The sequence below is a fragment of the Panthera onca genome, chromosome C2 (assembly GCF_046562875.1).
Source record: "Panthera onca isolate mPanOnc1 chromosome C2, mPanOnc1 haplotype 2, whole genome shotgun sequence".
Classification (NCBI taxonomy): Eukaryota; Metazoa; Chordata; class Mammalia; order Carnivora; family Felidae; genus Panthera; species Panthera onca.
In genome coordinates, this window is record NC_138347.1 from 113,263,882 (window position 1) to 113,278,209 (window position 14,328).

At 40.9% G+C, this 14,328-nt stretch overlaps 1 protein-coding gene across 15 annotated transcripts in view; it reads right to left on the reverse strand.

The window, feature by feature from the left end:
- Positions 1 to 14,328, reverse strand: part of MED12L (mediator complex subunit 12L) — a 333,571-nt gene that overhangs the window by 251,794 nt on the left and 67,449 nt on the right. For 14 of the 15 annotated variants that reach the window (XM_060638969.3, XM_060638955.3, XM_060638964.3 and 11 more), the window contains 6 exons: positions 13,086 to 13,255; positions 10,661 to 10,771; positions 9,157 to 9,426; positions 4,947 to 5,096; positions 4,086 to 4,185; positions 3,632 to 3,768 (listed from right to left, as the gene is read on the reverse strand). In XM_060638969.3, the coding sequence (XP_060494952.1) occupies positions 3,632 to 3,768; positions 4,086 to 4,185; positions 4,947 to 5,096; positions 9,157 to 9,426; positions 10,661 to 10,771; positions 13,086 to 13,255 (938 nt within the window). The remainder of the gene's footprint in view (positions 1 to 3,631; positions 3,769 to 4,085; positions 4,186 to 4,946; positions 5,097 to 9,156; positions 9,427 to 10,660; positions 10,772 to 13,085; positions 13,256 to 14,328) is intronic. The other variant, XM_060638970.3, reaches the window with a different exon arrangement.

The following is a 14,328-nucleotide window of genomic DNA, read 5'->3' on the forward strand; positions in this document are numbered from 1 at the left end:
CAGCCCATCGTGGAGCACACTCTCACTCTCGTGACCGCAGTCTAACCACAGGGCAGGACGAAATCCTCAAATGCCTTCATCCCATGCACTACGGTTTTCAGTGGGCTTTGGCCAAATACTGAGACTACTTAGACACGCAAATCTGAACTTCAGACTCTGCATCCCATCTGTACAGCTGCTCCTCCCCTCCCTACAAGAAAGTGGAAAGAACTAGATTTCCTTTTAGCAGTTCCAGAGAAAAAGGAATCAAGGAGACTGAAGTTCAAGTTGCCTAAGCAGATGTGGGAAACCAGGATGTGCAATCCAGGGCCCAGGCCTGCCTAAATACAACTTCAGCAAAAGTAAACCTCAAGGTCTTTGCAACTACAGAGACTGGTCCCTTCTTATATTATCTTTCATGCTAAGTCCTAACACAAATTATGAAAACAAAAAAGGGGAAACACATTTTCAAGAAGTGAGACATGTTTTTGAATCCTAACCACGCCACTTTATACAACTCCTTCTAATCAGGAAATTAGAGTTTCATCATCCTGGTTCTTCCAATATAATCGTAACCTACTAATAATTATTGCTCTGTTATCATTAACAGCAACATTTTTAACATATTTATAGAATGTTTCATGAATCTCAAAGTGCTCATGTCCCCTTAGAGGCAGACAAGGCAAATGCTCTATGCCAACTTAATATGTAAAGGCACTAAGGCACAAAGCCTACAAGTAACTTGTTCAAGGTCACACAGCTGATCACAGTTAATACAACTCCACAGCTCATACATGAATTCCAGGAATATATAAAGTGACTCGGGTGTCAAGAAAATAATAGACCTTGGTGAAGAGTAAACAGATGAAACACTGTCATCTGCCTGCATATACACACATACCTTGAAACACACAAACAGATGCCAAAATAAAAATTAATTTAATTAAAATTTAAGGTTAAATAATTAATGTTAGATATGTAAATGTCAATATTTTAAGGTTTAAAAATCATTCTAATGTTAAATTAACAGGATCTACCTAGTTCTTCTGATAGATTACTAAGAAAAGGTGACCAGTCTGAATTACAGGTTTAAAATGTAATTTGTGTATTACTCCTAAAAGAGTGTGATAACCACAAAGCAACCACTCACTCACAACACCTCTTTCCATAGTTGATTCAACATTCAATGTAATTACTCCTAAATGGGCAACATTGTGACATTCCTTCCAATGAAGTATGTCTGTGGAACACACAAGACCCTCAACCCTGAGCACATGTCGCCCTCTAGTGGCAAGCACCTCTCAGCATCCTGGGTGGAGACGTTGCTCCCTGGAGACAACAGTGTTTTAGAGAGCTTACAGAGTGATTTTATTCAAAAATACAAAACGTAATTTCTGCCCTTGGTAAGAGATGTACCATGATCTCTTAAGAGTCCTAGTGAATAATTTTAGTCTCTGTGGACAAATGAGGCATGCAATTCTGAAGTTGGCCAGTTCATTCACTGTAAAGTTGTAGAGTCAAGCTAACCACAAAACTCAAGGGGTTTGGGTACAGCTAAAATGCTCACAAGGGAACAACGCAGTCTTTACTCAACTCTCAGTGCAGAAAGCTTAGCAGTCCAAAAGGACACCTTGAATTTTAGGTATCCCTATTTTCCTTCCACGTATCTTAGTTTACGTATTGAAAACCTTAGTACTCTCGCAACCTTTTACCTAAGTCTTTATTACAAATAGACTTTAAGGGTTCCACTCCAAAAGAACACAGTAATACTCTAACCTATGTCAATAAGCAGAGTACTATGCACACTTTTATAATCTGTGTGCTCCACAGAAGCACCGAATGAAGCATTGCCACTGAGACTTCACAATGAATTAGAAAATTCACTCGGGGCACCTGAGTGGCTCAGTCGGTTAAGTGACTGACTTCGGCTCAGGTCACGATCTCGTGGTTTGTGAGTTTGAGCCCTGCATCGGACTCTATGCTGTCAGCTCAGAGCCTGGAGCCTGCTTTGGATTCTGTGTTTCCTTCTCTCTCTGCCCCTCCCCCACTTGTGCTCTTTCTGCCTCTCAAAAATAAATGTAAAAAAAAAAAAGAAAAGAAAAAGAACATATACTCAGTCTACCTCACTCAACATTCCAATATCCTACTTGGCAGCAGTGAACTTGAACCTTATCTTCAAGAAGCCAGGGGATGACACAAATTATTCCAGAAAGAGGAATAACCTAGAACAGGTTCACATCAGGTTCACATAACGGTATATAAGGAAAGTCTGGGGGTTTTTGTTTCCATTGTCTAATCTCTCCTTTCCACATATGCATTCCCAAAAGCTAGTATGGAAATCAAAGATAATAGTAATCAGTTGACTAAGGTGTTCTTTGAAGGTAGGTACCATGTCTTAAAACTTACCTCTCTGTTCCTGGTGCCTAGCACAACCTGGACATACCATGGGTGCTCTCCATTGTAAAAATAAGACAAACTTCTTCATTCTCCCAAAATAAGGTTAGGGGGGAAAAAACTGGAAAACCTTTGTTTATAGACCGTTCAATAATGAAACAATCTACTCTAAGAAAGCCTAAAATAATAATTGTCTGTGATGATAAATTTTATGTGTGAATTCAGCTAGTCCATGGTACCCAGTTTTTTGGGTCAAAATTCAGTCTAGATGTTGCTGTGAAGTTATTCTTCTAAATGTGGACAACATTTAAATCAGTAAACTTAAAGTAACGCAGATCATTCTCCATAAGGTAGGTGGACCCCACCCAATTAGTTGAAAGCCTTACGAGAAAAGACAGGTCCCTGAGGAAGAAGGAATTCTGCTTCCAGACTGACTTCAGACTCAAGGCTGCAACATCAATTCTCCCTAGGGTCCCAAGCCTATTGGCCTGTCCTTTACGTTCCAGACACGTCTGCTCCCAGAATCCTATGAGCCAATTCCTTAAAATAAATACTTTTCACTTTTATATATATGTATGTAAATATATGTACACACACACACACACACACAGTTTTTTTTCTTTGTTAGCTCTGTTTGGAGAATCCTAATACGGGTTCTTTTAAAAAAATATGATCACAGTATCCATTCACTGCTCTAAATATTAAAATATTTGGGGCGCCTGGGTGGCTCAGTTGGTTGAGCGTCCGACTTCGGCTCAGGTCACGATCTCATGGTCCATGAGTTCCAGCCCCGCGTTGGGCTCTGTGCTGATGGCTCAGAGCCTGGAGCCTGTTTCAGATTCTGTGTCTCCCTCTCTCTCTGACCCTCCCCCGTTCATACTCTGTCTCTGTCTCAAAAATAAATAAACGTTAAAAAAAAAAAATTAAAATATATTACCCCAAAGTTAAAGTTAAACCATTATATAAAGTCCAATCGCCAGATAAAGGATATTCTGCTAAAACTAAAATGATGGGGAGTGATGATAAAAGGGCCAAGAAAAGTCTTTCCAGTAACTATACCTAAGTAAATAAGCCCAATGGACATTCCTTTTTAATAATTTGGGGGCATTTTAGTCCAACAATAAAATGATTTCAGGGTGTAGACCCCTTCATAAGTTATTACACTTCATAGAAAAGACTTCACCAGAATTTACTGAATGAAAAAAAAGAGAAAATATGCTGAGAAAATTTAAATGAAAAGAAGAAAAATATTAACTACCTCTTGGTTATCTTTGTTTTGGTTTGCCCAGAAAATCTTATGATAAAGCGTCTCCATTGAATTGCTGGAATCAGTTCGGTCAAAACAATGTCGATCCAACACTTCCAACGTGTGCAAAACCCGACTAATGGTCACCCCTAGATGTGGAAATTAAGCAAGCAGTTAAAGAGGTCAAACAAAGCCAAACAGCATAGTACAAAGCCATCATTATGTAGGGCAAAAGGGATTTCAAGAAAGTGTCATTCTCAGCATGTGAGAATTGCCAACAAAACCAAACCTGACATTCTAGACAGCGAAGAACTAAAGGGCACAGACAGAGGAATGCCCTCAAAAGTCACTAGGTGCCTCTGTCAAAAAGCATCCTTATTCAATACGTTGACTGAGTTATAAGAATCAGAAACAGAGCATCAAGTACCACATTCAAAAGTACTCCTTCTTCTCTTGGGTTCTGTACCTGCTGTTGACTCTTGGCACTTGTCAAAAGACCACCGAACTTCCACTGCACGGCCTCTTTGTTTTATCTGCTGTTCTACCTCATAAATCCTTGCCCGAACCTGAAAGATAATCGCTTCTAATTAACTTATGCCTGGAAAGCCACAGTGGCTGTCTAAATCATGTCAGGTTTTTCCACATGAGCCGAGCATCCTACAGGGAACTACAATCGTGACTGCACCGTAACAAATTTAGCCTGTTGTCCAAGAAGCGCATTTTAAAATTTACGAGGGGTGATTCAATGCCAGTTGTCAATAACAAACACTCACAAAAAATAAATGCTTGCTTTACAAGTAAAAATTTTTTAGGATGTCCTCTATGGGAAGGTGAAAGCTCTCAAGTATCATTTTTGAGCCATTCTTCTATGTATGAAAATAGCTAGGCATGTTTTATGAATTTAAGAAAATTGCTTGGTGAAAAACAGGGATCTTACTCTCAACATTAGTCACAGTCCCGCAGTTTAAATTTCTTAAGTCTCTGAACCAAATAACCCGGCACTAATAAAAACAGTTACTAAATATCACAGACTGCCATCTAAGGGAATTGTGTCATGTATGAGAGCCACCATCACAATTACCGTCTGGGTGGCAGGACTCTTTGCAAGAGCTGCCCAGCAAGAGCTAAAGGAGGAAGGGAGCAATGTGATGAACTTCTGCGGTCCAGAGAGGCTAACTACTTCCCCCCACATCCCTCAGAGAGATGGGGAGCAGGGCTGGGAAGGGCAGGCATCCAAGCATCTGAGAGGCTAACACCCACGCGGCTCGCTGTGTCGTGATGCCTCTCAATGAAAACACCCGTCCAACCACCGTAACAGAGAGTCTACCTGCTGATTGAAAGCTGTGTTCCCACCCGGCATGGGGAGACTGGAGGGGGCCACCTGCAGCAGATCCAGGGGCGAGCCTGGGTTCGCGCTCTTATTGTCGTTTGTGGAATAATTCCACACCAAGGCACTTGGGCAACAGAGAGTGACAGTCTGGAAATGAAGCAGGAAAATCCAGATATTTAAGAGGAACAAGTATAACAGCTTAACAATAAAAACGAGGCCTCATCATAACTATATTATAGTTTCCTACAAGTACCCATTCTCAACTTTTCAAGTCTTAAGACAAAACTAAAATAGAATTATTAATTTGAAATGGAGGTGGTACAGCTACTGAGAAATTAAGGAATATTATAATTCATAAGCTAACATTCCAGCACAGAGAACCTAGGAAACTTAATAAAAACACAGTAATTATCACTTAAAAATTGTCACTTAAAACAATTTTTTCATGCAATTAGAAAAAGGAGATGGAATTAGAATGTGTAATTTCTAAAGTTATAAAATCTAAAAAGGAATTTGTTTTAATCTATGAAATAATCTCTGAGATAATGCAGTAAATAGCTTCATAAATGCTAGACAGACAGTAACCCTAGACCAGTGGGTGGCACATTTTCTATAAAAAGCCAGAGAGTAAATGCTTTAAGCTTTGCAGGTCACCTATAATTTGTCACATATTCTTTTTGTTTTAATAACTCACTGGAAATATAAAATATATTCTTAGCTCATTGGCTGGCATTGGCCTACAGATTATAGCTTGCCTACCTCTACGTTACACCCTTGCAGACATTTTTTCTTCAACCAGCTTGCATGAAGCACCTTCTATGACCCCTCACTCACAGACCACAATGATCCCATGAGGTAGGTAATGCTATTCCCCACACTGTACCACAGAGGAATAGGAGCCACAGCAGAGAATAATAACCAGCCAAGTTGATTTCAGCACACGTGTCTAGAACCTCTATGCTATCGTTCTGCCTTCTAAACATAGAGTCGATATTATGGCTCCAGTTTAAATAAGTCCTTGCTCCATACTGAACATTGCATCATCACAACCCTAACCATGTGTGGTCACCAAGTAGGAACTGTCACCATCACCCTCACACACAGGAAACAGAGTCTAAAGGTTACATTAGAAACTGGAAGAGCAGAGGCTAAAATCAGGTCTGCAAGGATTCTAAAAAACAGGTCTCGGGCACCTGGGTGGCTCAGTCGGTTGAGCACCCAACTTCGGCTCAGGTCATGATCTCACGACTCGTTGAGTTTCAGCCCAGCATTGGGCTCTATGCTGACAGCTCAGAGCCTGGAGCCTGCTTCGGATTCTGTGTGTCTGTCTCTCTCTGCCTCTCCCCCACTTACACTCTGTCTCTGTCTCTCTCTCTCTCTCTCAAAAATAAAAAATAAACATTACAGAAAAAAAAAAAATTGTCTTAACTATCATGTTGTTGTGCCACTCAACAAACTGTGAGCTTATGAGAGAAGGGATGCAATGTTTCTTCTAAAATGCAAAACTGAGTATCACAAAAACTAGATTCTGAAGTCTAGGAGACATCTCTGTGGAAACCAGGTGGCAGATATGAAGAATGTCAAGTCCCTGAGCCCCACTACTGCATCTGTCTCCACTGGTCCACATACCCGTCTCCTTCCTCCTGTGTGTGAGGAGGTCGGGGTTCTCATCTCCTGTCCATCATGGAGTTCTTCCCAGTGTTCTTAAAATCACCAATACCCAGGGCACTGATCTATCACACACCCCTCTTCTCCTGTTTGCACTCTCTACTAGTTTAATCTCAGCTGAGAAATATGTTCAAATCTGGGGCGCCTGGGTGGCTCAGTCCGTTGAGTGTCCGACCTCGGCTCAGGTCATGATCTCGTGGTCCGTGAGTCTGAAGTCCCGCGTCAGGCTCTGTACTGACAGCTCAGACCCTGGAGCCTGTTTCAGATTCTGTGTTTCCCTCTCTCTCTCTCTGCCCCTCCCCCACTCATGCTCTGTCTTTCTCCATCAAAAATAAACAAACATTTAAAAAAAATTTAAAAAAAAAGAAGTATGTTCAAATCTGACCATCAAAAAAACAAAACCTTTTAAAAAATCTCCACTTACTTAGCAGCAATCTCTCTCCTTTCCTTCACAGACAGGTCTCTCAAAAAGAACAGGTAGCATTACTTCTCCTCATTCTTCATCACTCCTCAACCCACCTTACAATGGCTTCTCAACTGACCACGGTCTTATCCAGCTATCTTCTTACCAGACTTCCCCAATATGGGGGCACCGCCCACGACCATCTCCTTTTGGAAACTTCCTGCAGTAGCTAGAGAAGCAGCTCAGCATGGTGGTAAGAGTGTGGACCCTGGATCCAGACTGCCTGGGTGTGAATTCCAGCTTTGCCACTTACTTGCTGTGTGACCTACGCCCCCATTTCATCATTCATGTTACAGCAGTAATATTGGTTCCAATCTCATAGGATGTTCTGAGAAGTAAGTGACTTAATACACGTTACAATTTAGAGCGATGCTTAGAACACAATAAATGCTAGTAAGATTATAACAGAATCGTAACAATAGCATTCCTATTCTCGCTGTCCTTGTCTCTCTTTAACAATAGTCTCTCCCCTTCCTTTTCTGTCCAGTCTGGCCACACTTTCACGGCCCCCTCCGTGGACTGCCCTTCAGCTGCCTCTTCACCACTCAGGCCACAGGTTGCCACTCACTAACTCTTCAGGTAATCTCACCCCCTCTTGGGGTTTGGGTCAGCCAAGTGTCCCTGTGCAGATGTGGTATGGGATGGGACAGGCCTTTCCTGCAGGGGTTGGGGAAGCCAGCCTTTCTTCCTCTGGAGAGAATGGCCCATGCTGTGCTATGGGGCAAGTCAACTGATGTGTACAGTAGTGGGGCATCACTTTTGATCTTTGTTTCTATTAAACTTGAACTGAGGAAAAAAAAAAAAAAAAGTCCCTGAGGGATTCAAATCCACACATCTGGCTGGATGTCTGGCATCAACTTCAAAATGAGACATGTAAAAACTTCTGGAACAAAACTATTTAGAGATGCTAAAGGACAAATAATGCAAAACTGTCCAAAAGTGAACTTACCTAGACTCTCCCAAACTGACTTTTTTGGCCATGTCTCTCCCTCTCTTTCCCCTCCCTTGCTACTCCCACAAATCCTCCCTCTATTGTGGCCACAACAATCTAAATCAACGGCACAACTGACCATGGCACCTTCCTGCCTAAAACCCTCCAGTCGCATCCCAATCATAAGGCACCTAGGGAGTCTTATATGCCCACACCCCAACAGGCTTTACACTTGATGTTCCATTAATACCAACCTGCACACAAGATGACTGATCAACCCTCTGGCCCTTTTCCCATGCTGCTCCCTCTGCCAAGAATACTCTTAGCACCTTTTTTTAAAAAAAAAAAAAAAACTCTTATAATATGCAGTAGTCAGAACTGCTTCCTTCAGAAAGCCTCTCTGAATTCTGGGTTGAACTACAAGTTCCACTTCTCAACTCCCTTAGTCCCCTGCGCATCCTTCCATTGGCCTTTGCCATAGTATATGGAAACTGTCCGTTGACAAGCCTGTCTTCCCCACGAGACCGTAAGCTCTACCTGAGTGGAGAACATGTCTTTAAAGCCAGGCCAAAGCCTCTTAGTAAAGAGCAGGACACCTTAAGAGCCCCAGAAGTGTAACCTGAACACTAACTTGTGAGCTCCTCTAGGATGGGGCTGTATCTCATTCCTGACAGCATCGGCCCAGTGGCCTGCACGCGACTGGATGTTCAAGGACCACACAAGCAGTGATACTTGGCCGAACAACAGAGCCTGACAAATTACCTGGATTTTAAAGAAATAGAGAGGATGGCAACCAACTTAGGATGTGGACTGAGGAAGCTATAAAATGCTGCACTGAGAAAATGTCTTTCCAAAAGCAAAGTAATATAGCAGACTTATTCTGTGGGTTCCCTCAAGGATTTTATCATTGAGAGTGCTGCATGGTATAATAAAAGGTAACTACAAGAACTTTCTTCTACACAGAAGCAACAAATCTTCACTCAGCTTGATCCAACATAGAAAAATAAAAACATGAAACTTCAATCTGTAAATTATTTGGATGAGGAAAAAACTGGAATGTGACGTGAAAGTTGAAGGGGCAATTCTTAACTCGATTATCTCCTACGCTGAATTTTAACATAAAACAGCAAGGGCCAGGGACTTACCTGCAACATACAACTAAGTCCATAAACCAGGGGGCCATGCTGTGCACAGGAGAGGAAGTCTGAGAAGGCCAGCTGCACGGGACTCATGACGGGGCCAGGGGGGCCAGGGCTGGGGGCCCCGATGCTTGAGTTGTTTGGTCCTATCATCATGTGGGGCGAGTGGGCAGCAAGGAGGCTGGGGCTATCGCTCAGCAGCAAGGCAAGACGCCGGGCACAAAAGTAGGCAAGACGACGAGACAGGTAAGCCGACTGAACAAACTCGTCCGAATACTGAGAAGCACAAGGACAACGGGCTTCAGTCACGTCTGATACTACTCGGTGAAACAACTATTTTAACAAAGACTTTTTTCATTAAGAGAAAAGCGGGGAGGGGGGTACTTCACAAGTACTGTAGAAACCAGTGCTGTCCAACAGAAACAACACAAGCCATATATGTAATTTTAAGTTTTCCATTAAAAAAATAACAGGCAAGTGGCACCTGGGTGGCTCAGTCGGTTGAGCTTCCGACTTCAGCTCAGGTCATGATCTCACAGTCTGTGAGCTCAAGCCCCATATCAAGCTCTATGCTGTCAGTTCAGAGCCTGCAGCCTTCTTCTGATTCTGTCTCCCTCTCTCTCTGCCCCTCCCCTACTCACACTCTGTCTCTCAAAATATGAATAAACGTTAAAAAAATTTTTTTTAATAAATAACAGGCAAAATTAAATAAGTAACGTATTTTATTTAGCCTATCATACCCAAAACACTATCATTTCAACAGGGAATCAACACAAAAAGATTTCATGAGACGTTATACACTCTTTTCTGAACTAAATGTGAAATCTGGTGTGCGTTTACACTAAGAGCACATATCAAATTGCACTTGTCATAGCTCGAGGGCTCGAAAGCTACCTGGGGCTAGTGGCTACTCTAATGGACAGCATGGGCACAGACCATCACAGGGAGGATACACAGGACACCCGCACAGTGTAGTCTCCAGGAGGGTACGAGGGAGAGGAAGAGAATTACTTTTCACTAGATACTCTTTCATATTGCTTAAATGACCAAATGCATGTATTAACTTTCCAGGAAATCTTTATGTTTTCTAAGTAAATCGTAACCAAATAACCTAAATTTTTAGCAGATCTTAAAGCAATCATTAAAACAGGAAGTTCCCACCCCCAGTGGCTCAAAGAATGTCAAATGAATATAAAAGATCCTCTAATGCTTAAAAAGAGATGATTTTGTTTTGTTTTCACAGACATCTGTGCGAATGGGGCGATAGTATGTAAAGAGCTGTCTGCTTAGCTCACCGACGGGAGGCATTAGCGCAGGTGAGAATACTTTAGAAGGACACATGGTTAAAAACTATGAACGTGGCTGACACATGTGGAATAGCATCAAGCCATTTTTCCCTTCTGTCCCAAAGATAATGTTCTTCCTCTTCCACCTCTACATACTTAATCATCCTAATCAGACTCCTCTCTTGCCCATAAAATCAGCTGGCTCGTGGTCACATGTACTGTACCTGCAGCATGAGTGGTAACAAGAGTTTAAGAAGGTCATCATCCATCGGTCTGATCTTCTCTAACACATCCAAGATCCATGTCAAATATTCATGTTTTTCTAGCATTCCTTCCTTCAATGAAAGAGAAAGTCACACTGATGACGTTAAAGCAAGACCAATTCATATTCAAAAAGGAGCACTGTAACTCTTTTGCTGAAGTGTAATTTTACTACTGTGATTTGTGTTGTATGGTCTCCTTGACCACACCCCAAATTCTAAACGAAACAAAGTGCCAGTGTGATTCTGTATAATCGGTTTGGGGTGGGTTTTTTGGTTTTCTTTTTTTCTTGGTAATCTGCTTCATTCTAAATTGAAAACAATTCCTATGAGAAAGGAAATTCAGAAGCTTTCAGACTCTGAGGACATGTCAAGCATGTGGCCAGATTTCCAGGGAGTATGAACTTATGTCACAGGAGGAAACTTGTCCACTGGTGATAATTATAAAGAACAAAAGCCCCCATCACACTATCATCTCAGCAAGCATTTGAAAATCCCATTAGGTCTAATGCCCTCCCAATAACCCCTGCCTCTATCCTAAAATGAATTTCAGATACTATAACCTATGCATGAAATATAACCTTAAAAAATCAACATAATGGCCTAATTAACTGTTAACAAATGAAAAAAATTATAATAAAATAATGTATGAATGTTCCAACATAACTACACTGAAAATAACAACACACCTCAGATTTCCAAAATGTCCCAGAGGTGGTCTAGCCCCTCTTGCACCGTTAACATTTTCATTTACTACTTTCATATAAACACACACACACGTACATATAAACCAACTATTCTTCTATGATATTCTATGTGTGTATGTATTTAATATCATGTTACAGTTTTGTATTATGACCTACATCATGAAAGAATCTTCAAGATAGAAACAAAAAGATACGCTTTCCGGGAAAGACACTTGTATCTTTAAGGTCATTCTGATAACCACCTTAGTAGTTAATATGAATGCCTACTTTACTCCTAGCAACTTTTTCTTACCTATTTATCACCAGTGGTCCACTACCATGGTTATCAGAGATTTGTGTGAAAATATACTGACAAATTATAGCTTCAGTATTTAAAAGGTAACAGTGACACTGGCATGACATCAAGATATCTACTGGTTGCTAATTTCTAAATTTTAAAATGCCTTAAATCCAAGAGTTAAATGGTTAGTCACAAAAAAGTACAATTTAAAATTTTAAGACCAGTGAATTTGAAGTTGATAAAGAAATGAATAAAATAGAATTCTGTACTTAACATATAAGAGATGGCAAGTGCAAGGTTCAAAAACAAGTCTTCATAAATATGACTTTCAACGGCTACACATCCATCCTCAAGATGCCTCTGTGTACATACCCACACCCTTATTTCTGCACATGTATCTGCAGGTGTATGTACTAAGTCAGTTTCACATTTCAGAATATGGCAAATTAAAATATACTAAACTTTTAAATTCAAACATTAGTGACCCAATTAAATTCATCCGTTTAGGACCTGCTTCCTATAAAGGAGATACTGATTTCAATGTTCCCAATACACAAAGTAATCCTTCCAAAAACATTAAGCATGTTGACACACTTTTTTGAAGATGCAGACTAAATCCTCCACCCAAAGTCGTTAAAAACTCAGAGCAGGCACCAAGGGAGTCCTCTGCTAAATGGAACTTGCATTTGTAAGAGTTGTTTCAACTGCTTTAAAACTAACAATGCTACTTGCCAAAAGGACCAGGCTTTTTCCCACTTTGAGCTCTTAGGAAAATTCTCTTACAGTCTGGAAATTATAAAGTTCTAAAAGGAAAATTTAGAAACTACATATCCCTTTTATCCCTTTCCTCTTTTATCCCTCCACTAGGAATAAAGACTGAAGCAAAAAACAGCACAAGTGCCCTCTTCTGGTCAATATGATTTACATCAGCTTCTCGGAGAGGAGGATTCAGTCATTCCTCAATGGCCTTATTCATCCTCCCAACTACATTTTAAACTGCTGCTGAGCCAAATTAACATGACCCTCTTATGGAGAAACTAAGCCCTAATGGAGATCTATGAGACAGGAAATACCCACACAAATATTTTCTGAATGTATCTATTTTTTGTAAAAGAAAAGGTTTACAGGGATTATATTTAATACAGCAAAGGCAAAGTAATTAACAGCATTAAAAGGGCTAAGACAATTGAAAGCTGGAGATCAATATATCCAATAGAAGCTGTCATGTCAGGGCAAAGGTGTTACCTTCAATACAACTCAAGGTGAGAAATGTCAGACTGCTTTCTTTCAATATATTGGTTCATATAAAGATACCACTTGACTCCTAAAAAATTAAACTATAAAGTATTTGCTCTCTTCTTAAAAGCAAGCTAGACAGCCTTGAGGTTCTTGGGAAAGTTACCTGGAACATGTGAAATGCCAACTTTTCGTTGTATTCCCATTGCTTCATGGCTTGCTCCACATCTGGTGGCACCGGGACAGGACCGTCACTTGTGCTGGAAGCCATGTGGTAAAAGTCAGAAATCTTGGCCAGCTGCTCTCGAAGATATCTGGTAGATATTTGTGTCCACTCTGCGTTTAAAAAAAAAAAAATTTTTTTGTTTTAATTTCCAGACAAGATGGATAGAATAATTAATGTTTTCTCCCCCTTTCTGACAATCTTAAGGATGTACATATAAAACAAACATCTATTACAAAAAAGTGGTTTTGACACAGCAAGCACTGTGCGAAGAAGTACAACCACCCCAGAGCCTTTGAGTAATGCAATGTGGCCAGACCTAGTAGGAATGTTGGACAGCTCTTGGGTGGAAAGGGCGGCTCTCCCCTTGCGCCTCTGTGACCCCTAAGCTAGGAGAAGAGTTGCCCACACTTGAGTTATGTGCATTTAGTGATGCTCTAGGAGCATAAAAGATTTTTTGCATACAAAAAGCCACAAGCAGGAAATAGAACTGTGGAGGTGAGTACTTCAAGAAATTTCAATTCTACTGAAGAATTCAAAATCCTTCAAATGCAAGTCTTAAGGTAGATTTTTCAGGCTCCAAGTTGGATTTCTAACATGACTAATTAAGATCTGTTTTGTTTTCTTCAGTCTGTAAGAGGACTGGCATTTGCCGTGGGCTGGCCCTTCACAGCATTCCGACCTGCACTCTCCCTCTCCCCGCACCTGCCAGAAACACAAGCGCGGCTGCCTCTTAGACAGCCATCTGGACCTTCAATTAGTCTCTGCTCCACAACCAACACAGGATGCCTCAGAACTCAATCAGAAAGAGTAGTGAGCAACAAAAGGTAGGAGTACAGAAAGGAAATAGGAAAAGTACCATTACAAAAAACAAAAAAACAAAAAACAAACAAACAAAAAAACACTAAAATTATTCAAAAATGTCTGCCAGAGGGGCACAAATTAAATCAGTGTATTGCCTCTGGCAACCGTGAGGGATGTGATGCCAACTTTAGCCCATTCTGTGGATAAAAATGTAATAATTGCATGCTCACAGCCAAATTTCCCCAAGGATTAGTGAAACAGCATTTCAGAAGAAACCACCCTACTGAAACGTTACCACACAATGCTGTTTTCCCATTATCCAGGCAATTGGCTCTCCCGCCTTATTTTTAAAGGAACCTATCTTGACAAAAGTAGGAACAGA